Raw genomic sequence first — 22,529 nt, 5'->3', positions numbered from 1 at the left:
ACATTCCTGGTCACTTCTCTACCCAATTGTTTTCACTTGTCTTACCACATTTTCACAGATCACTACTTTCTATACAAGCCAGTGTATATATGTATTGATGCTAACTGCTTCTTTAAGTCTTCAGTTCCTCAGGAAGGTGCGCACTTGGTAAAACTTGAAATAACTACATTTGCATCATTTTCCTCTGCTGAGCTATCTTATTTCAGTTTAGTCCTTAAGTCCAGATGTATGTAATGGTGTGCTAGACTGGGCTCCCCAGCTCTTCACATGACAACAGACAACTTTATATATTTGTTGTTTTTTGAGTCATTCAGTTGAACGTCAAAAGTCCCCAGAGTCAATCACAGTCTCAACCCTGTGTAAAAGCCTAATGTTCCGGCTTGAGGGATGGCTCGGAGGTTAAGAACACTGACTGTTCTTCCAGAGGAGCTTAGTTCAATTCCCAGTAGCCACTTGGTGACTCACAATCATCTGCAATGAGATCTGGTGTCCTCTTCTGGCCTGCAGGCACACATGCAGACACATCACTGTATACATAATAAATAAGTAAATAGATAAATCTATTAAAAAAAGTCCAAAGCTCAAAGTATCTTATGAGTCTCCTGGCAAAGTCTGAACTGAAATCTCAGTGAAATCAAAATTAACACTCGGGAAGCAGAGGCAGGCGGGTCTCTGTGAGTCCGAGGCCAGGCTGGACTGACAGCCTCCAAAACAATACAGAGAAACCCTGTCTCGTAAAAAAAAATCAAAATTAAGGGGTAAAGCACATATTTCCAACCTACAGAGTGGCACAAGATACACATTACTGTTCCAAGAGACAGAAGAGTGAGCACAGTGAGGGAATACTGGACCAAAGCAAGACCAAACTCCAGCTGGGCAAACTCCAACCTGCATCTCCATGTGTGATATCAAAGCAGTCTTCAGATCCCCAACTCCTTTTAGCTCTGTTGACCGCTACACCCTTCTCTCTTGGGCTGAGTCCACAGAGTTTTAGCCCCTGTTTTTGAGAGGTGTCCCATGACTGTGTCATCCTTTCATACAATGGCCTCTCTGGGCCTTCATGCAGGGACATCCCTGACACAGCTGGCCTCAGCTGCTTTCCTTAGCCAGAGAGAGAGATTCCACAACCCATGGACCTGTATGTCTCTCTTAGGGTCCTCTTTGTTTCCTAGATTCTCTGGAGGTGTGGACTGCAGGCTGGTAGTCCTTTTCTCTGTGTTTAATCTCCATATAAGAGTGAGTACATGCCATGCTTGTCTTTCTGCCACTGGGTTACCTCATTCAGTATGGTTTCTTCCAGTTCCATCCATTTGTCTGGGAATTTCAAGATTTCATTATTTTTATTCCCCGCTAAGTAAACTCCATTGTGTAAATATAACACATTTTCTCTAACCATTCTTCAGTTGAGGGGCATCGAAGTTGCTTCCAGGTTTTCACTAGGGCAAACAATGCTGCTATGAACATATTTGAACAGATGTCCTTGTTATTTGATTTTATATCCTTTGGGTATATGCCCAAGACTGGAATTGCTGGATCTTGAGGTAGACTGATTCCCATTTTCCACAGAAACTGCCATGCTGATTTCCAAAGTGGCTGTACAAGTTTACACTCCCACCAGCAATGGATGAGTGCTCCCCTTCTCCACATCCTCTCCAGCACAAACTATCACTGGTGTTTTGGTAGGTGTAAGATGGTATCTCAGAGCTGTTTTGATTTGCACATCCCTGATAGCTAAGGATGTTGAACAATTTCTTAAGTGTATTTCAGCCATTTTAGAATCCTCTATTGAGAATTCTCTATTTAGTTCTGGACCCCAGATTTTCATTGGATTATTTGGTGTTTTGGTGACTAGCTTCTTGAGTTCTTTGCATATTTTGGAAATCAGCACTCTGTCAGATGTGGGTTTGGTGAAGATCTTTTCCCGTTCTGTTGGCTGCCATTTTCTCTTGCTTCACAGACCTTGAAGGAACAATACTCAACTTTATATGGAAAAAAAGAACCCAGGACAATCAAAACAACACTGTACATTAAAGGAACTCCCAGAGGCATCACCATCCCTGACTTCAAGTTCTACTAGAGAGCTATAGTAATGAAAACAGCTTAGTACTGGCACAAAAACAGAGAGGTCAACCAATGGAATCCAATTCAAAATGCTGATATTAACTCACACACCTGTGAACACATAATTTTTGAAGAAGAAGCTAAACTTACACAATGGAAAAAAGAAAGCTTCTTCAATAAATGGTGCTGGCATAACTGGATGTTTGCATGTAGATTGCAGATAGATCCATATCTACCACCATGCACAAAAGTTAAGTTCAAATGGATCAAAACCCAGCCACACTGAATCTCATAGAAGAAAAAGTGGGGCTGGGCAGTGGTGGCACATGCCTTTAATCCCAGCACTCAGGAGTTAGAGGCAGGCGGTTCTCTGTGAGTTCCAGACCAGCTTGGTCTGAAAGAGCTCGTTCCAGGACAGTCTCCAAAGCCAGAGAGAAACCATATATATAGATATATATAGATATATAGATATAGATATAGATATGGAGGTATCCTTGAACTAATTGGTACAGGAGATCACTTTCTGAACATAAGGCCAGTAGCACAGACACTGAGATCAACAATTAATAAATGGTACCTCCTGAAACTGAGAAGCTTCTGTAAGGCAAAGGACACAGTCAACAAGACAAAAGGGATCATGTCTTTTAAATAAACATCAATCTAAAGTAGACTAAGCCTGGAGTCACCACTGGAGGCAGCACCATGTTTCCCAGGGCCAGGGAGGGAGAGAGGACTTAGTGCTGAACAGATCCAACAGGACAGATCTGAGATGAGACCCTGTGGATCCCTCCTCTCTGCCATCCTACAACTCTGCTTAAATTCTAAATGACGGGAAAGAGGGAGAGAGCCTCCAGGGAGGGGCCTGGAAGGAGGCAGGAGCTCAGGAGACTGAAGTTCATGTTCTTAGGTCACAGTCTCCTGAGTGCAGGGGCCTAGAAGAGTCCTAATGCTAAAGAAGGAGAAACACATTTGAATGCTGTCACTGAGGAGGCACAAGGGATAAGGAGGCAGACTCCATTTACAGGAACAAGAACAGGCCCAGTGCTCCATAAAAAGTAAAAAGACAACAATAAACAGCAAATATGGGGTAAAGAGCTACAGCCAGGTTAGAGCCCAGGCTGGCCTGTCCCACCAGTCCTGGCTGCTCACACTCCTGGGACAGGACAGGACTCTGGCCATCCCTGTGTCCCTGTGATCACAGATCTCAGGATGTGCTTTCAAGTGATGAGGAGAACAGAGCCAGGAGGTGACAGAGCTGAGGACTGACCATGTCACAGCCAATGTCAAATTGAGCTGCACCTGGGCACAGCCCTGCTCTCACTCAGCTCCCACAGCCTCATCCTGTGACACCAGAGACACAGAACATGATGTGCACATTTCTGGGATGTTCTCCATGCTGCCATTCACTTCCTCCTCAAATTCTAAGTATCTCAATAATACATTTAACAGCTATCAGCCTGTCAGCTCAAGGATGTGAACAATCAAATTCAAATTGAGATCCTTAGTTTCAGTGCGGAACTTAGGACCTGAAGCTCAGAGCAGGAGGAGGTAACAGGATAATGTGTCCCTTCCTGCCTGCTGGAACAGGAGGGTTGGCCATGGAAGGGAACACAGGCAGTGCAGGGACAGAGTCCTGGTGTGCAGGGCTGGGCTGGGCTCCCAGTTCTTCATATTCAGCCCATAGGATCACAGGGAACATCAGACACTGTTGCTAAAAGTGAACCTAGGGGCCCTGGATGTCACAGGAGAGGCCTAAATACACTGTCTGTCACTCCATCCATTCCTGGCAGCTGTCTTCATACTACAAAGAAGAATCGTGAACAATCACTGTGAAGACAACATCCCAACAACCCACCACTCACTCACAGGCAATTCTGGGGGTCTCTGAATCCCAATCATGTCCACTTTGCCCCTCCCCAGTTTGGTCTCAGAGTGTCCTCTTCAGTCTGGGAGAGACACATCTGAGCTCTGGTAACTGTCACTGAATACACACACACACACACACACACACACACACACACACACACACTCTCTCTCTCTCTCTCTCTCTCTCTCTCAGGTAAAAAACATGGCCCCTAGGAGCTTTTGCTGGAGGAGCTAATATTGGTGACAGAGGTCTGCAAATACTCCAGGTCCACCCCAAGGGTCTCAGGGACAATCCTGCTTCCCACACTTACCTGGAGCCGGAACATAGTTCCCTCCTCTTCCACCTGTAAGAAGAAAAGCTGTGAGAGACCAGGGAGGAACCTGACCCTAGGAACTTTCAAGAAACAACCTCAGACCCAGGTTAGAGACAGGAACAATGAGGGTGTGGGTGTGTTTCCATGAGGCAGAGCACACTAAGAGAACTCACACCCTGCCCTTTCCTACCTGTGTTTCTCCTCCTCTTCCTCACAACAGCCACCACAGCTCCAATGATGGTCACAGCTCCAAGGAGAAACAGAACAGCAATGACTGCCAGGATGGGGACAGTGGCCTGAGGAGGCTCTGGCAAGGGAAGGACAGGAAGGGAAAATGAGGGTCATGACCCCAGCTCTCAGCCCTGACACTCTCAGGCTCTGCAGAAGGCTCCATCTTTCCCTGACCCCAGCTCTGCACCCACTCCCTCCTTACCCCATCTCAGGGTGAGGGGCTCAGGCAGTCCCTCATGGTGCACATGGCATGTGTATTTCTGCTCCTCCCCAGAAGGCACCACCAGAGATGCCCACTTCTGGAAGGTTCCATCCCCAGAAGGTCTGGTCTCCACCAGCTCCATGTCCTGAGTCTGTTCCTCCTCCTCCCTCTGCCAAGTCAGGGTGATGTCATCAGGGTAGAAGCCCACGGCCCAGCACCTCAGGGTGACATCACCTTTATGTCCAGGATGATGGGTCACATGTGCCATTGGGGGATCTGTGTGAAAGATTTAAGAAATCCCACCATAACAAGGTAAATTGAAATCTGCAAAGACAAAATTTAATTAATGATTAAAAATGTGTCTGAACACTTCTGACTGTCATCCCACTAATGACCTGCAGGTCATCACAGATCTGCATTCTGGACACAGAAGCTACTAGAAAATCACATGACCCATCACGTCACATGGTCTTCGTTATGTGATGTTTTATAGCATAAGTTACATGGTCAAAGAACAGAAAAAGGGATGGAAAATAATTTATATATGTGATTAAATTCATATCAAATATAAGAAATTATGAAGAATGGGATACATAAGAGTGCCACCTACCAATGCTGTCGCCATTGAGACAGAACCGCTGTGGCCATCTTGCTGACCAGCATAACTGTCTGTCCAAATGAGCAGACAACACCAAGTGTGCAGCAGAAATGGGGTGAACCTCTGACACTGGGGCAGAGAAAATGACTCCCCAGACCTTTCCTCTGGGGGACAAGATACAAGGTGTTGTCACCCAGCATCCCTGGGACTGTGCTGTGGAGCCCCACGCAGTGCTCACTGGGACACAGTGCTGCTCACAGGAGTGTGTGGATTTTATTTGTCAGTCAAGAAAGTTCAATTCCTAATTCACTAGAGGTTACACTGTAACTTGGTCAGGCAGAAGGAAAGCAGTGGGTGTTTGGATAGTTAATTCTGGCAGAAAATAGTCTAAGCTCATGGGACTATTTCCTTTAAAGGGAACTCTGAGTTGTCTAATTATCCAGTTAGCAGTCCCCCATGACATATGTGGAGACTGATAGAGATGATAATAAAAGGGGAGGGTGAAACAGTATCACCCAGTGAGTAAGAAAAACTCACTAAAGGAAAATGACAACTTAACAAAAAGAAAGGCTGGACTGTGTTGGTGCACACCTTTAATCCCAGTACTTGGGAGGCAGAGGCAGAGGGATCTCTGAGTTTGAGACCGGCCTGGTCTATGTAAGCCAAAGAGAAACCCAATCTCGAAAACAAAACAAAAAAACAAAAACAAACAAACAAACAAAAAGAAAGAACAAAGAATAGAAAAAACAGACCTTTTTTTTCAGGGTACCCCAAAGTGTTCACGTGACTATTTTAGGAAGACAGAGATAGAATTGGGGTGAGGAAGGGATGTAAACCTCACTCACAGGGATCTGGTACAATGCATTGTTTGGAAAAGTTCTAGAAACTGGGGAACCAGCCTGGGGTAGGGGCATCCATGTCTCCCATCAGGTAAAGGAGACTCCGGTCCCGGTGTGTAAGGCTGACACACTCAGACACTGGGTCTGGGCAGAGAACCCGATCTGGGAGAAGCCATGGCTGACCCAGGGCTGCAGACTGAAGGAGCCACTGCTGGGGATGTGGGCATCTTCTCTCCTCCCTCCTGAGACAGATCTGGAACCTTCCAGGGAGAAGGCTGAGCACTGGGTGATCAGTGCAGTCCCTGCCAGACTGGATCAGGAGCCCAGGGACACTGTGTCCCTCAGAGACAGGGGCAGGACCCCAACTGAGGTCTCTTATTCCTCAGGACTGAGCCCAGCCTGAGGGCAGGGGGAGGAGTTGCCCTGGGCGCCTGCACCTGTGCACAGCAGCTGCTCCTTCCCGTTCTCCAGGTGTCTGCTGAGGCCCTCCAAGCACGTGTCCTCCACGTAGGCTCTCAATCTCTCTGCAAAATCAGTCCTCTCAAACTTGCTCTGGGTGATCTTCGCCACCGTGTGCGCTGCAGTCCATGTCCTCAGGTCCTTGTTTAGGGCGATGAAATCTTTGCCATCATAGGCGTTTTGACTGTACCCGCGGAGGAGGCGCCCATCAGGCCCCATTTGACAGCCAGACATCCACTGGAAGGTGTGAGAGCCTGTGGGAGCCAGCGGTCAGTCCCGCCCACCTGCCCTGCAAAGGGGACTCCCGCCCACTCGCAGTCCTGCATCCCATGCATCCTCTAAACAGAAAGGGAAACTGGGTCCTGGTCCCCTTTCTCCTCCTCCCTGACCTCGGATAGGACCCGGGCGACTCTGGCCAATACTTAGGGACCAGAAGGTCGTGACCTCCGACCCGGGGTCACTCACCACCCTCGCTCTGGTTGTAGTAGCCAAGTAGGGTCCTCAGGTCAACTCGGAAACTCTGCTGGTTGTCCTTGGCTCTCAGTGTCTCCCTCTCCCAATAATCCGGCCCCTCCCGCTCCACCCACTGTGCCCGCGGCTCCATTCTTGGATCCTTGGCGTCGCTGTCAAAGCGCACGAACTCCCTGTCGTCCACATAGCCGACTTCCAAGTACCGGGGCTCCCCGAGGCCGGGCCGGGACACGATGGTGGAGAAATACCGCATGGAATGCGAGCCTGGGGGCGGCAAGGAGTGAGACCCCGACCTCCTCCCGGGACTCCGGGCAGGTGCGCGGCCGGGAGGGGAGCGGGGCGCGGGACTCGTGGCTCCGGACTCAGGAGGGGAAGGGGCGGGAGGGTCTGGCTGGGCGCTGCGGGGACGCGGCTTCCCCGGTCCCGCCCCCGCCCTCCCGGCAGACGCCGTTTCCCTCCCGACCCCGCACTCACCCGCGCGGGTCTGGGTCGGGGCCAGGGAGGCCACCAGCAGCAGAAGCAGCGCCTGCAGCGCCATCGCCCCCATCAAGGATCTGGGCGTCCGAGTTTCCTGCATGGACTTTATACCCCGTGCCCCAGGCGACGCTGATTGGTTCCCCGGGATCTCGACATCCAGTGGAGATGAGGATCCAGTCGTCATCAGTGTCCGGGCAGAAGGAGCTGACACAGGTCAGGAGCTGGAGAAATGAAACTGGGGACAGGGGAATCCCCAGCACTGGGCTTCTCCACCCGGACCTCACCGCCCGGGACCAAGACTTGTCTTTCTGGGGCTGGAGTACCACATTCAGGAAGCACTGCCATAAAGTTAAAAAAAAAAATCTTAAAAAATAAAAAGAGCCCTGGGGTGGTGGCGCACAGCTTCGATACCAGCTCTTGGGAGGCAGAGGCAGGTGGATTTCTGGGAGTTCCAGGCTAGTCTGGTCTTCAGACAAGGTTCCAGGACGACTAGGACTACACAGAGAAACCATGTCTTGAAACACTAACAAAACAAAACAAAAAACCTAACAAACTGACGAATGGTAAAACCTAACCAGAACGAGTGGAACTGTTAATATAGCATCTCTCGAGTGGAGATGCCTCATACCAGTTTTGATAGTTTTTCCCCATAATTTCATCATCTCTCTTTACACGTGCGTTAAAGCGGAATGCGGAGACTCACCCTAATCAACTAGGCACTTGGGAAGCTTGAGGGAGGAGGATCACCTTGGATTTGATACCAACCTTGAATTGCATAGAGAACCGGGCTAGCCTAGGCTACAGGTGAGATCCTTTCTCAGAACCCACTCACTTTCAAAACAAAAGAAAACGCGAGAGCTGGAGAGATGGCACAGTGGTTAAGAGCACCAGCTGTTTTCCCAGAGGACTGGGGTTTGAGTCTCAGCACCCACAAGCCGGTTCACTCCAGTTCTAGGGAATCCCGTTCTCTCTTCTGGCTTCCCAGGGTCACCAGACACGTATATGGAGACAAAACATCCATAACCGTAAAGTAGTAAAATAAAATTTACGAAGAAAGCAGAAGATAATTGTCAAAATAAAGAAACAATTTCAGTGTAGTAAAGGACAATTTATTAAACTCACCTGCAAGGGATTCTGCGGGGCCCCAAGACTGCGGCTTCCGCGAACTCAGCGCGCCCTCTAGTGTCCCCAAGGCTCCATCACACTATCGGTGGGAAACTCTGATTGTACTTAGGGCTTATAAGCCTGGATACATTTGAAGCCAATCACCAAAATTTCAGCGTCACTATTGCTCCTTCTGTTAGCCCTGTAATTTTCTCAAACCCCTCAAACTATGTCACTCCATCTGAGGGCGAGAGGAGTCCCTCTGGTTACATTGTAGCCCCGACAGGGACAATACAAGGCCAAGCAGAAGGTCACTAGCCAGAAACAGAGCCCTGTGCTGTGTGTAAAGTCCCTGTCTCTGGTTGATCTCTGACTCCACGCCTGCTCCCTCCCCGAGTGTCTGTCATTGTTGGTGAGCTCTCTAGGATGGACAGGGCGTGGCCTGCTTTGTGGTGTATTCTCCTGGCAGCCCTCTCCCAGTCTTCTGACTTGAGACACCAGCCAGTCAGGCTTGGGACAGGGGCTCTCACAGTGTGGCCCTCAGGACAAGCAGCAGATGTTAGCACTTCTTAGGAGTTCAGTATTCAGGGCCATGAGCTGCCTGAGACGCTGAGCTCTTACCTCGTACCCTGACGACCTGAACTCTACCCGTAGAATTGTTCTTTGACACAGTACCTTACTATGTAGCCCCGGCTGACCTGGAACTTGTTATGTAGACCAGGCTGGTCTCAAACTCACAGAGATCTACCTGACTCTGTGCACTGAGTGCTGACTTCTGGGGTTAAAGTCAGGCACCACAACACCAGGATCAGATTTCTTTAAAACATATTTATTTCTGTTCTATGGGTGTGATTGTTTTTTCTTTGCATGGATGTGCCCGTGGTTCCTGAAGAGAGCATCAGATCCCTTGGAGCTGGAGTTACAGGAGGCTGTGAGCCTCCATGTGCGTGCTGGGAGCTGAACCTGGTGCTGCAGGAGAGCAGTCAGCACACTTACTCATCCCTGACCACCTCTCCAGCAGCCTTGGAGAAAAGCAGTTTCTTCTTTAAAAATAATATATTGATTCTATGCTGTGGTAGTTTGAGTGTAATTGGTCCCCATAATCTCATAGGGAGTGGCACTATTAGGAGGTGTGACTCTGTTGGAGTGGGTATGGCCTTGTTGGGGGAAATGTATCACTGTGGTGGTGGGAGGGGGCTTTGAGGTTTCCTATGCTCAGGACACCACCCAGTGTTTCAATGGATTTCCTGTTGCCTGCAAGATAGGACTCTTGGCTGCCCCTTCAGGATCAAGTCCCTGCACGCTGCCATGATTACCATCATGATAACAATGGACTGAACCTCTGAACTGTAAGGGAGCCACCCCAATTAAATGTTTCCTTTATAACAGTGGCCATGGCCATGTTTCTTCACAGCAATAGAGACCCTAACATGTGTCTTTCTTTTTGTTTTGTTTTGTTTTAAAAGATTTATTTGTTTATTTATTATGTGTAACAATGTTCTGTCTGCATGTATCCCTGCAGGCCAGAAGAGGGCACCAGATCTCACTACAGATGGTTGTGAGCCACCATGTGGTTGCTAGGAATTGAACTCAGGACCTCCAGAAGAGCAGGCAGTGAAATGAAGTGCTCTTAACCACTGAGCCATCTCTCCATCCCCCACATGTGTCTTCCTTGTTTGTTTGTTTAGCTTTTGGTGGTCCAATGTGTTTAATTAGCGTTGCTCACAGGAGTGCAGTCTACTTACCAGTGTCTACTGCCACCACTGTCTGCCTAGTCATCCTCAGGGAGGGAGTGTTTCCCTCCTGCATGAGGCGTTGTGAGGGGTCAGTGTGCAGCAGGGTTCCAGACTGCAGTGGTCATGTCATACCCGGGAGCTCCTTTCACAGTTCTCTGCCCCTCCTGACAACCCGCCATGCTCCTGGGACGTGAGGGGCTTGGCATAGGTGTCCCTTTGGGTAGTGTGGCACGCGGGGGTTCCCTGCAGCCCATTCTAGCACTGAGAACACTCCACAGCATGGGGGATGCTCTAAGCCTAGTTATGGCTTAATTTCTCTATGTCCTGTAATTAAAGTATGTGGTGTCTCCAGCAACTGGTCTTGTAACCTGCTTCTTGTGGGCAACTGGGAGCACTGGTAATTCCCCGTGTTGTTGTTGGGGTCCATCTGCCAGGCAATTCACAGGGTCATGGCTCATACCTGGAACTGGGTGCCATTTTTTTTAATACCCATGGCTTTGGGGAATAGCCTTTTGAGAAAGCACTCATTTAGTTGTCCTAGATGGCTCAGAACTTGCCATGTAGACCAGGCTGGCCTCCAACTCACAGAGATCCCTCTGCCTCTGATTTCTGAGTGTGTATTTCTTCTTTTGAGGTATTTCTGTTCATCCACATGCCCCACTGTGTAATTGGGCTGTTTGCTTTCTTAGTGTCTAGTTTTTGAGTTCCTGTGTGTTCTGGGTGTTAGTCTCTGTCTGATGTGGCGTTGGCGAAGACGTTCTGTGACCTCTCTTCACTCTGTTCACTGTTCTCTTTGCTGCTCAGAGACTCTGAATTCCATGAAGTCCTGTTTGGTGATCGTTGTCTTATTTCCTGGCTGACTAGAGTCCCATTTGACAAAACGCTTTTCTCTGCCTCTGTCTTTCTTGTTTTTGTTTTGAGGTGAAGTCTCTCTATGTAGTTTGGCTGTCCTGAAACTTCAACAGGCTGACCGAGCTCACAGATATCCCCCTGCCTCTGCCCAAAGACATATGCCCCTGTGCCTGGCCACTGCTTTTAGCCCCTGCCTTTATTTTAAAGTGTTTCCTCTGCTTTTACTCCTAACATTCTCAGAGTTTTGTTTCTATTGTTTTTTTTTGTATGAGTGCTCAATTTGTATGTATGTCTGCACACTAGAAAATGGCATCGGATCCCATTATAGATGCTTGTGAGCTGTCATGTGGGAGCTGGGAATTGAACCCTGATCCTCTGGAAGAGCAGTCAGTGCTCTGAATGGCTGAGACATCTCTCCAGCTCCCTTTTTTCATTTTTCAAGACCAGGTATGTCTATAACCCAGGCTGTTCTGGAGATCCACCTGCCTCTGCCTTCCAAGTGTTGGGATTAAAGGCGTTCTTCTACATGAGACACCATTTTCTTAGTTGATTTGTTGATGATGTTTTCTTTTCTCAAATATACAGACTTGGCACTTTTGTCTAGAATAGTGTGTCTCTGGAGTGGAGAGATTGTTTAGAACAGTGGTTCTCAACCCTCCTAACGGGGAAGTCCTTTAATACAGTTCTTCATGTTGTGGTGACCTCCAACCAGAAAATCATTTTCATTGCTGCTTCATAACTGCAATTTTTGCTACTGTTATGAATTGTAATTTAAGTTTCTGATATGCAACCCCCTTGGGGATTATATCCCAAGGTTTGAGGACCACTGGTTTAGAAGTTGACAGTGTTTACAGCCCTTGTAGATGGACTAGGTTCCAATCCCAGCACATACGTGGAGGCTCATGATCATCTATAACTGTAACTCTGAGGTTCTGAGGCCTTCAGACCTCCTAGAGCACTAGACACCCATGTGGTCACATACATGCATACATACATACATACATACATACATACATACATGCAGAACACACTCATACACATAAAAGTTTTGTCTCTGTGCCATGCTGACTGTCTATCTGTGATGGACAACTTGAAATGACATATGTTTTTGCTGTTGTTGTTGTTGTTGTTTTATTTGTTTGCTGTGATTGTTTTTGGTTTTTCTAGACTGGGTTTATAAGTATAACAGCTCTGGCTGTCCTGGAACTTACTTTTTAGACTAGGTTGGCCTTGAACTCACAGAGATCAGCTTTTGTCTGTCTCTAGAATGCTGGGATTAAAGGTGTGTACAGCTACTTTCCAGCTTGTTGTTGCTGGGGTTTTTTGTTTATTAATATTTATTCATTTATTTATTTATATTTTATTTATGAATGTTCTGCATGCATGCCTGCAGGCCAGAGGAGAGCATCAGATCCTATAACAGATGACTGAGAGCCACCATGTGGGTGCTGGGAATTGAACTGAGGGCCTTTGGAAGAGCAGCCCCTGTTGTTGCTGTTTTGAGACAGGGTCTCACTGTGTAGTCCTGTCTGCCCTGAAACTCTATCTGCAGACCAGACTGGACTGGTCTCCAAGTCACAGAGATCTGCCCACCTCTGTCTCCCAACTGCTCAGATTAAAAGTGTGCACCCCATGCCTGGCTCCAGCATTATTCCAGTGCTCAGGATTGCTTTGACTGTCCAGGGTATTTATGCTTTTGCTTGACTTCTCTGCCTATATCCGTGAGAACAGCACCAGAATTCTGATTGATGGCCGTTAGATCTGTGGTTGCTTTTAGTATGATGACCATTTCAAACATTAATTCTTCCAATCCACGAGCCTAGCAGATCTTCCTACCTTCCAGTGTCTTCCTCAACTGTTTTCTTCAGTGTTTTTTTTTATTGTTTTTTTTGGTTTTTCGAGACAGGGTTTCTCTGTGGCTTTGGAGGCTGTCCTGGAACTCACTTGGTAGTCCAGGCTGGTCTCGAACTCACAGAGATCTGCCTGCCTCTGCCTCCCGAGTGCTGGGATTAAAGGCGTGCGCCACCAACGCCCGGCTCTTCAGTGTTTTATAGTTGTCATCTTGGAATGTTCATGTTGGGTTATTCCAAGCTTTTTTGGTTTGGGGGTGTCGTGATGGAACTTTTCCTCCTTGATTTCTTTCTCAGTGTGGCTTTCTTGTAAACAAGGTAGCTACTGAGGGCTTCATGTTGATTTTGCAGAAACCACATGGTGGCTCACAACTATCTATAATTAAATCTGGTGCCCTCTTCTGGCAGAACACTGTATATGTAATAAATAAATAACTAAAAAAAAACCCAAAAACCCAGGATAGCCGAAACAACCCTGTACAATAAAGGAACATACAGAGGCATTATCATCCCTGACTTCAAATTTTACTAGAGAGCTATAGTAACGAAAACAGACTGGCATTGGCACAATAGCCAACAGGTAGGCCAATGGAATTCCATTGAAGACCCTGATATTAACCCACACACCTATGAACACCTGATTTTTGACAAAGAATCAAAACATACACAATAGAAAAAAATGGAAAAAAGAAATCATCTTCAACAAATGGTGCTGGCATAACTGGACGCTGACATATAGAATATTGCAGATAGATCATTATCTATCACCATGCACAAAACTTAAGTCCAAATGGATCAAAGACCTCAACATAAATCCAGCCACACTGAACCTCTTAGAAGAGGAAGTGGGAGATACCCTTGAATGAATTGGTACCACTTCCTGAACATAATAGAGACACTGAGATCAACAATTAATAAATGGGATCTCCTGAAACTGAGAACCTTCTGTAAGGCAAAGGGCACAGTCAACAAAACAAAACAGATCATGTCTTTTAAATAAACACAAATCTAAAGAAGACTCAGCCTGTAAATCCTGGAGTCACCACTGGAGGCAGCACCAGGATTCCCAGAGCCAGGGAGGGAGAGGGGACCTTGGGCAGAGCACAGATCCAACAGGACAGATCTGAGGTGAGACCCTGTGGATCCCTCTCTCTGCCATCCTACAACTATGGTTAAATTCTAAATGATGGGAAAGGAGAGAACCAGGGAGGGGCCTGGAAGGAGGCAGGAGCTCAGGAGACTGAAGTTCATGTTCTTAGGTCACAGTCTCCTGAGTGCAGGGGCCAGAAAGGGTTCTAATGGGAAAGGAAGGAGAAACACATTTGAATGCTGTCACTCAGGGGCACAAGTGATAAGGAGGCAGGCTCCACTTACAGGAACAACAACAGGCCCAGTGCTCCATAAAAAGTAAAAAGACAACGATAAACAGCGAATATGGGGTAAAGAGCTACAGCCAGGTTAGAGCCCAGGCTGACCTGTCCCACCAGTCCTGGCTGCTCACACTCCTGGGACAGAACAGGACTCTGGCCATCCCTGTGATCACAGATCTCATCATGTGGTTCTAAGTGATGAGGAGAACAGAGCCAGGAGGTGACAGAGCTGAGGAGTGACCATGTCACAGCCAACAATGGACTGAGATCAACCTGGACACATCTCTGTTCACACTCAGCTCCCACGACATCACCTGTCCCACCAGATGCACACAGCACAATGAGCACAGAGTCTGGGAGGTTCTCCACGCTGCCATTTATTTCCTCCTCAACCTCTCAGTATCTCAATAATTTATTTAACTGCCAATGAACCTGTCAGATCATGGACGTGAACAATCAAGTTCAAATTGAGATCCTTATTTTCAGGGGGGAAGTCAGAGGTGCAGTTCAGGGCATCATGGAGGTGACAGGATGGAGATGTCCCTTCCTGTCTGCTGGAGCAGGAGGGTTGGCCATGGAAGGGAACACAGGCAGTGCAGGGACAGGGTCCTGGTGTACAGGGCTGGGCTGGGCTCCCAATTCTTCACATTGAGTCCAAAGGATCACAGGGAACATCAGTCACTGTTGCTGAGAGTGAACCCAGGGGCCCTGGATGTCACCGGAGAGTCCTGAACACACTGTCATTCCATACATGCCAGGCAGCCGTCTTCAAGCTACAAACAAGAGTCATGAACAATCACTGTGGAGACAACATCCCAACAACCCACCACTCACTCACAGGTGATTCTGGGAGTCCCTGAAACCCAATCATGTCCACTTTGCCCTCCCACACCCCATATCAGGTCCCAGAGTGTCACCTTGACAGTCTGGGAGAGACACGGCAGAGCTCTGGGAACTGTCCCTGCCTTGGATAAAAAAACATAACATTTTTCTTCGTAAGAATGTAAAAGCAGCCCAACCAGAACATTTTGTTGGAGGACCTATTAGGGATTTCCAGAGGCCCCCACAAATGACAGTTTTACTCCACAGGCTTCAGGGACAATCCTGCTCCCCACACTTACTTAGAGCTGGAACATAGTTCCTTCCTTTTCCACCTGTGAGAAGAAAAGCTGTGAGAGACCAGGGAGGAGCCCAAACCTAGGAAGTTTCCAGAACCTACAGAAGTCCCAGGTTAGAGACAGGAGCTGTGAGGGTGTGGATTGTTTCCATGGGCAGAGCACACTTCTAAAAGGGGATGGGAGGGAATTCAGACCCCGCTCTTTCCTACCTGCTTTTCCCTTCCTCTTCCTCACAACAGCCACCACAGCTCCAATGATGGTCACAGCTCCAAGGAGAACCAGAACAGCAATGACTGCCATGCTGGGGACAGTGGACTGAGGAGGCTCTGAGAAGGGAAGGACAGGAAGGGAAGGTGAGGGTCATGACCCCAGGTCTCAGCCCTGACCCTGCCCAGGCTCTGCGGAAGGCTCCATCTTTCCCTGACCCCAGCTCTGCACCCACTCCCTCCTTACCCCATCTCAGGGTGAGGGGCTCAGGCAGCCCCTCATGGTGCACATGGCATGTGTATTTCTGCTCCTCCCCAGAAGGTACCACCAGAGATGCCCACTTCTGGAAGGTTCCATCCCCAGAAGGTCTGGTCTCCACCAGCTCCATGTCCTGAGTCTGTTCCTCCTCCTCCCTCTGCCAGGTCAGGGTGATGTCAGCAGGGTAGAAACCCAGGGCCCAGCATCTCAGGGTGACATCACCTTTAGGGCCAGGATGATAGGTCACATGTGCCTTTGGGGGATCTGTGTGGAAGATTTAAGAAATCCAACCATAACAAGGTAAATTGAAATCTGCAAAGACAAAATTTAATTAATGATTAAACTGTGTCTGAACACTTCTGACTGCCATCCCACTAGTGACCTGCAGGTGGAGCTGGTCGCCCTCATCACAGATCTGCACACTTTCCTGGGGGACCCAGAAGCTAAGAGGGAATCACATGACCCAGCAGGTCACATGGTCTTCCTTATGTGATGTTCTACAGCATAAGTTAGGTGGGAAAAGAATGGAAGAAGGAATGGAAAATAATTAATTTATATATGTGCTTAAATTAATATCAAAATAAGAAACTTGGGGCACAGACCACATGAAGGGTGCCAACAACTACTGCTGCCATCATTGAATCACAACCACTGTGACCATCTTGCTGAGCAGCATAACTGTCTGTCCAAGTGAACAGCCATCACCAAAGCGTGTAGTGGGAATGGGGTGAACCTCTGACACTCAGACACAGAAAATGACTCCCCAGTTCTACCTCTGGGGGACAAGATACAAGGTGTTGTCACCCAGGATCTCTGGAAGTTGCTGTGGAGCCCAGTGCAGCTCTCACTGGGACACAGCGGTGCTCACAGGGGTGTGTGGATTTTCCCTGTCACTCCAGTCTTCAGTTGCAGAAGAACCTGTCTCTAAGGTAGGTCACCTCTGAATTCCCTGGGACAACACAGTAACTTGTTGGGGCTGAGGGAGAGCAGTGGGAGTTTGGATAGTTTATTCTGGCAAAAGAGAGTGTAAGCTCATGAAAATCTTTCATTAAAGGGAAGGCTGAGTTGTCTAATTATCCAGATTAGCATTCCCCCACGACACAGGTAGAGACTGATACAGATGATAATAAAAAGGAAGTTTGAAACAGTATCACCCCAATGAAAAAGAAAAAAAACTAAAGCAAAATGACAAAAAGAAAAAAAGAAACAACAAAAGGCAAAAGAAAACATATTTTAGAGATTTTTTTCAGGGCACCCCATAAATGCTCAATTGACCATTCTAAGAAGAGAGAATGGGGTGAGGGAGGCATGGAAAAATTACTCAGGAATCTGGTACAATGATGTTTGGAAAGTTCTAGAAACTAGGCTAGGGGCGTCCTCCTCTCCCATCAGGTAAAGGAGACTCCGGTCCCGGTGTGTAAGGCTGACACACTCAGACACTGGGTCTGGGCAGAGAACCCGGCCTGGGAGAGGACATGGCTGACCCAGGGCTGCAGACTGAAGGAGGCACTGCTGGGGATGTGGGCATCTTCTCTCCTCCCTCCTGAGACAGATCTGGAACCTTCCAGGGAGAAGGCCGAGCCCTGGGAGATCAGTGCAGTCCCTGCCAGGCTGGATCAGGAGCCCCAGGGACCCTGTGTCACTCAGAGACAGGGGCGGGACCCCAGCTGAGGTCTCTTCTTCCCCAGGACCCCAGCTGAGGTCTGTTCTTCCTCAGGACTGAGCCCAGCCCAAGGGCAGAGGGAGGAGTTGCCCTGGGCGCCTGCACCTGTGCGCAGCAGCTGCTCCTTCCCGTTCTCCAGGTATCTGCGGAGCCACTCCACACATGTGCCCTGCAGGTAGGCTCTCCGTTTTTTTGCCTCCCCAGTCTGCTCCCACTTGACCAGGGTGATCTGCGCCGCTCTGTCCGCCGCTGTCCACGCTCTCAGGTCGTCGTTCAGGGCGATGTAATCCTCGCCATTGTAGGCGAACTGTTCATACCCGCGGACTAGGCTCCCATCTGATCCCACGTGACATCCATACATCCACTGGAAGGTGTGAGAGCCTGCGGGGACACCTGCGGTCAGCCCCGCCCTCTGTGTATCCTCTAAAATGAAAGGGATATCGGCTCCTGGTCCAAGGTTTCCTATCCCGGACCTCGGACTTAGGACCACAGGCATCTCCAGGTCCTTACTCAGGGACTTGAACATCGTGACCTCCGACCCTGGATCACTCACCGCCCTTGCTCTGGTTGTAGTAGCCAAGCAGGGTCCTCAGGTTCCCTCGGAAAGTCTGCTCGTTATTCTTGGCGTTCCACGTCTGCCTCTCCCAATACTCCGGCCCCTCCCGCTCCATCCACGGCGCCCGCGGCTCCATCCTCGGATTCTCCGCGTCGCTGTCGAAGCGCACGAACTGCGTGTCGTCCACGTAGCCGACTTCCATGTACCAGGGCTCCCCGAGGCCGGGCCGGGACGCAATGGTGTAGAAATACCGCAGCGAGTGCGAGCCTGGAGGCGGCGCGCAGTGAGACCCCGACCTCCTCCAGGGACCCCGGGCAGGTGCGCGGCCGGGAGGAGAGCGGGGCGCGGGGCTCGGGACGCGGGAGGGGAAGGGGCGGGAGGGTTTGGCTGGGCGCTGCGGGGACGCGGCTTCCCCGGTGCCGCCCCCGCCCTCCCCGCAGACGCCGTTTCCCTCCCGACCCCGCGCTCACCCGCTCGGATCTGGGTCGGGGCCAGGGCGGCCGCCAGCAGAAGGAGCAGCTTGAGGGGGGCCTTTGCCCACATCTCAGATCTGAACGTCCAAGCTCCCTGGGTGGACTTTATACGCCGGCAGCGACGCTGATTGGTTCCCCGGGATCTCGACAGCCAATGGGAGTGAGAACCACCGAGTCGTCATCAGTTTCCATGCAGAAGGACCTGACAAGTCAGGAGCTGGAGAAGTGAAACTGGGGACAGGGGAATCCCCAGTGCTGGGTTAACCCACTGGCCCTCACCACCTGGGACTAAGACTTTGCCTCAGTGGACTGAGAAGGCTCTGAGAAGGGAAGGACAGGAAGGGAAGGTGAGGGTCATGACCCCAGGTCTCAGCCCTGACCCTGCCCAGGCTCTGCAGAAGGCTCCATCTTTCCCTGACCCCAGCTCTGCACCCACTCCCTCCTTACTCCATCTCAGGGTGAGGGGCTCAGGCAGTCCCTCATGGTGCACATGGCATGTGTATTTCTGCTCCTCCCCAGAAGGTACCACCAGAGATGCCAACTTCTGGAAGGTTCCATCCCCAGATGGTCTGGTCTCCACCAGCTCCATGTCCTGAGTCTGTTCCTCCTTCTCCTCCTCCTCCTCCTCCTCTTCCTCCTGCTCTTCCTCTTTCTTCTCCTCCTCCTCTCCACCTCCTCCTCCTTCTCCTTCTCCTCCCTCTGCCAGGCCAGGGAGATGTCAGCAGGGTAGAAGTACAGGGCCCAGCACCAAAGGGTGATGTCACCTTCAGGTCTGTGGTGAAGGGTCCCATGTGTCTCTGGTGGGTCTGAGGAGAAGAGTTGGAAAGTTCAGGCATTTTCCATTTTTCCTGGGGACTGCAGCAGTGCCCATGAGACCATCCTGGGCGAGGTTGGAAATGGGGTGATGGAGCGGTGAAAATCCCCAGTGTATTTCACAGGATCCTGGATAGTCTCTTTATCATGAAGTTATAGAATCTGGTGAAACAGTCCAGGGTAGGAGACTCTTGGTGTCCCAACATGAGATAGGGACTCCTGCTCCTGACTGGGAGGCACCAATAGATTCAGTATCACTGCAGCAAGACTCCCATGACTGGGAGAGGCCATGGTTCACAACGGGCAGCAGAATGAAGGAACTGGTCGTCTTTCATAGATTTTTCTGTCCTTCCTCATTAAGACAGATTCTGAACTGTCCTGAGAGGAGGGTGAGCCCTGGGAGAGCCAATCTCTACTCAGAAATCCCATGTGTGGCTGATCATTTGTCACATATCTTTATATCAGCCGAGGCAGGAGGATCTCTTCATTTTAATCCATGCTGGTCTACATAGAGAGTTACAGGACTTCGGGGACTACACAGAGAGACACCAGCAAAAGCAACACAAAGGAAACAAAGAAGATACAAAAAAAGAAATCCAGGACTGCTCTTCTGTGTCTTGTGGAAGAGAGGAGTGATGAGGCAACATTGTATCCAGTGGAGAGAAATAGTGTTTCTTCTAAAAACAGGAAAGAGATGGGGTTTCCATTCTCAGCTCCATCTGAGACTGTGTGTGAACACTCAGTTATTACAATCAGAGAAGAGAAAGGCATATAAAGGAGAAAAATGGGAAAGGAAGAAATCAAGCTATCCCCGTCTGTAGACAACACGATTCTTTCCTTATATGCCCGGGTTTAGTGTACTGCAAAACTCTTGGACATAGCCAACCCTTATGGTTGTCAGATACAAAATCAATATAAAAGGTAGCCCTCCTTTATGTCAGCAGGGTACTTCTAGATAAAGATTAGGAAATGCACAACATTCAAAGTAACTCCTTAGGTGTTTAAGAACTCTACAGTGACACAGGAAATCATAGAGACAATGTCAGAAGATGGAAAGACAATCCAAGCTCCTGGACTGGCAGAGTTAACATTGTGACAATGTCTACACTACCCATGTTAATCTACAGATTTAATGTAACACTGTCAAAATTCTGTTGTATTTCACATAGAGAAAAAATACAAGAAATGATATGGAATCACAAAAGAGCACATATATTCAAACAAGCTGAAGGAGTAAGAACACTGCTGGAGGCTTTACACTCCTAACCTCAAACTCTACTGCAGAGTTACAGTGACAAGACAGCCTGTATGTATCTAGTGGGCATTCCCTCAGCCGATGCCTTTGGGTTATCTGGGGATAGAGGTGCCCTGTCTCTGTGGTGGTTAGAGATTGGCCTGCTAGATCCATTCATTCCCTAGGGCAGAGCAGAAGACCCTGGGAGCTAGCTACCATGTTGTGTTTTGTGAGTGTATTCTAATAAATCCCAATTATCCTCTTAAACGAGCTCTCATGGATTCACCTACATTTGGCAACTCCATGACATCAGGCTACAGTTTCCACAGCTGTTGTCAAGCTTTTCATGACCCCTCAATGCCAACAGTTCCCAGTTGGGATCCCTGGGAGGCAGGATCCACTGTCTGCCCTGAGCACTGGCTCGGAGCACCGACTCCACCCTGCCAGCCCTGCTGCCTTCTGAGTGCCCACGGGGTCCAGGGATTAGCTGCCAGCAACAGCTTCAACCCTGGCCCCACAGCTGGCCCAGCTGAGCCCAACCCAACTGCTGGTGCTTTCCTGCCCCTTCTCTGTTCCCTGTCCTGAAGGCCTGTGCTCACCTGTTGGCTTTCCTACCCTGACCCCTGCTGGGCACAGGTGACAGCCCAGACTGGGATTTAACTGCTGTTAGGAGGAAACTGCCTGGACTAGGGTTGAATGGTATCGGTATCGATAACACCACACCCAGTTCCACAGCCTGTCAGATGCTTCCCTGGGCTCATTCTCCCAGGGCTTGAGCTGTGCCCACAAGCAATAAAATCCCAGGCCAAGATGTGCCTGCAGGTTGCTCTTTTTTTTTTTAACTCCAGGAGCCCAAGTCAAAGAGGATCAAATACCCACTCCATCTGTAACTGGCTTGAAATAGGAAAATAAAAGGAATAAAACACAGGTGTCAGAAATAAAGTGAGAAACTATGCACACTTAATTTTAGGCAAAGAATGCAAAGCACACGCTTGGGGAAAATATGATGCTGCAACACTTGGCGGGGTCCTGGGTTCCGACAAGCGGTCCCTCACTATTGTGGCTATAGTTGTAGTAGGCAGACAGGGTATATAGGAGATGAACTTGGAGACAGTTATCTTGAAGAAGGAAGAGCAGAGGAGGGGAAAAAGAGAAAGAGGAAGAGGAAGAAGATAAGGTAGAGGAGGAGGAGGAGGAGGAGGAGGAGGAGGAGGAGGAGGAGGAGGAGGAGAAGGGGCCAGAGTATTGGGAGAAGGAGACAGGGAAAGCCAATATCAACCAGCAGAGGAACCTACGTACCCTGTCTGCCTACTACAACTATAGCCACAATAGTGAGTTACCTCTTGTCGGAAGCCAGGACCCTTCCAAGTCATCAACATCAGGACCCAATTGCCCATGGTGCCAGGTACCAGATTCTGCCCATGACACAGACTGAGATCTGGTTTCCTTTTGAGTTTAAAGTAGGTCATGGGTGGATGGGGCCCTGGAGTCAACCTGACCACTGGGGTGGGGCCAGGCTCTCACACCATCCTGGTGATGTCTGGCTGTGATGTGGATTTGAATGAGTGCCTCCTCAGTGTATATGAACAATTTGCCTATGATGGCGACGATTACATCTCATTGAATGAGGACCTGAGAATGTGGACAACCGTGGACACGGTGGCAGCAGAGATCACCAGGCTGGACTTGGAGCAGGCTGGTGAGTCAGAGAGATACAGAGCCCACCTGGAGGACGAGTGTGTGGAGATGCTCTGCAGATATCTGGAGATGGGGAATG

The 22,529-nt window shown here is 49.2% G+C and overlaps 1 protein-coding gene across 16 annotated transcripts in view; it reads right to left on the bottom strand.

The window, feature by feature from the left end:
- Window positions 1-18,842, bottom strand: part of LOC106023121 (H-2 class I histocompatibility antigen, Q10 alpha chain-like) — a 71,109-nt gene extending 52,267 nt beyond the window's left edge. The window contains exons 1-8 of one of the 16 annotated variants that reach the window (XM_040732120.1): window positions 18,703-18,841; window positions 18,230-18,499; window positions 17,782-18,057; window positions 16,002-16,277; window positions 15,758-15,874; window positions 15,552-15,584; window positions 15,348-15,395; window positions 14,788-15,203 (exon numbers count right to left, since the gene is read on the bottom strand). In XM_040732120.1, coding sequence (XP_040588054.1) covers window positions 15,199-15,203; window positions 15,348-15,395; window positions 15,552-15,584; window positions 15,758-15,874; window positions 16,002-16,277; window positions 17,782-18,057; window positions 18,230-18,499; window positions 18,703-18,775 — 1,098 coding nt within the window. In that variant the 5' untranslated portion in view covers window positions 18,776-18,841 and the 3' untranslated portion in view covers window positions 14,788-15,198. Of the gene's footprint in view, window positions 1-1,898; window positions 1,960-2,587; window positions 3,863-3,927; window positions 4,008-4,238; window positions 4,272-4,431; window positions 4,549-4,674; window positions 4,999-6,548; window positions 6,825-7,035; window positions 7,306-7,515; window positions 7,856-14,787; window positions 15,204-15,347; window positions 15,396-15,551; window positions 15,585-15,757; window positions 15,875-16,001; window positions 16,278-17,781; window positions 18,058-18,229; window positions 18,500-18,702 lie in introns of those variants that run through there. The other 15 variants (XR_005871279.1, XM_040732125.1, XM_040732115.1 and 12 more) reach the window with 15 other exon arrangements.
- Window positions 18,843-22,529: the final 3,687 nt, after the last annotated feature.

Source organism: Mesocricetus auratus, unplaced genomic scaffold (assembly GCF_017639785.1).
Source record: "Mesocricetus auratus isolate SY011 unplaced genomic scaffold, BCM_Maur_2.0 Super-Scaffold_100027, whole genome shotgun sequence".
Lineage (NCBI taxonomy): Eukaryota > Metazoa > Chordata > Mammalia > Rodentia > Cricetidae > Mesocricetus > Mesocricetus auratus.
Note: the sequence above shows the minus strand (reverse complement) of the source record. Positions and strands in the feature narration are given on the sequence as shown.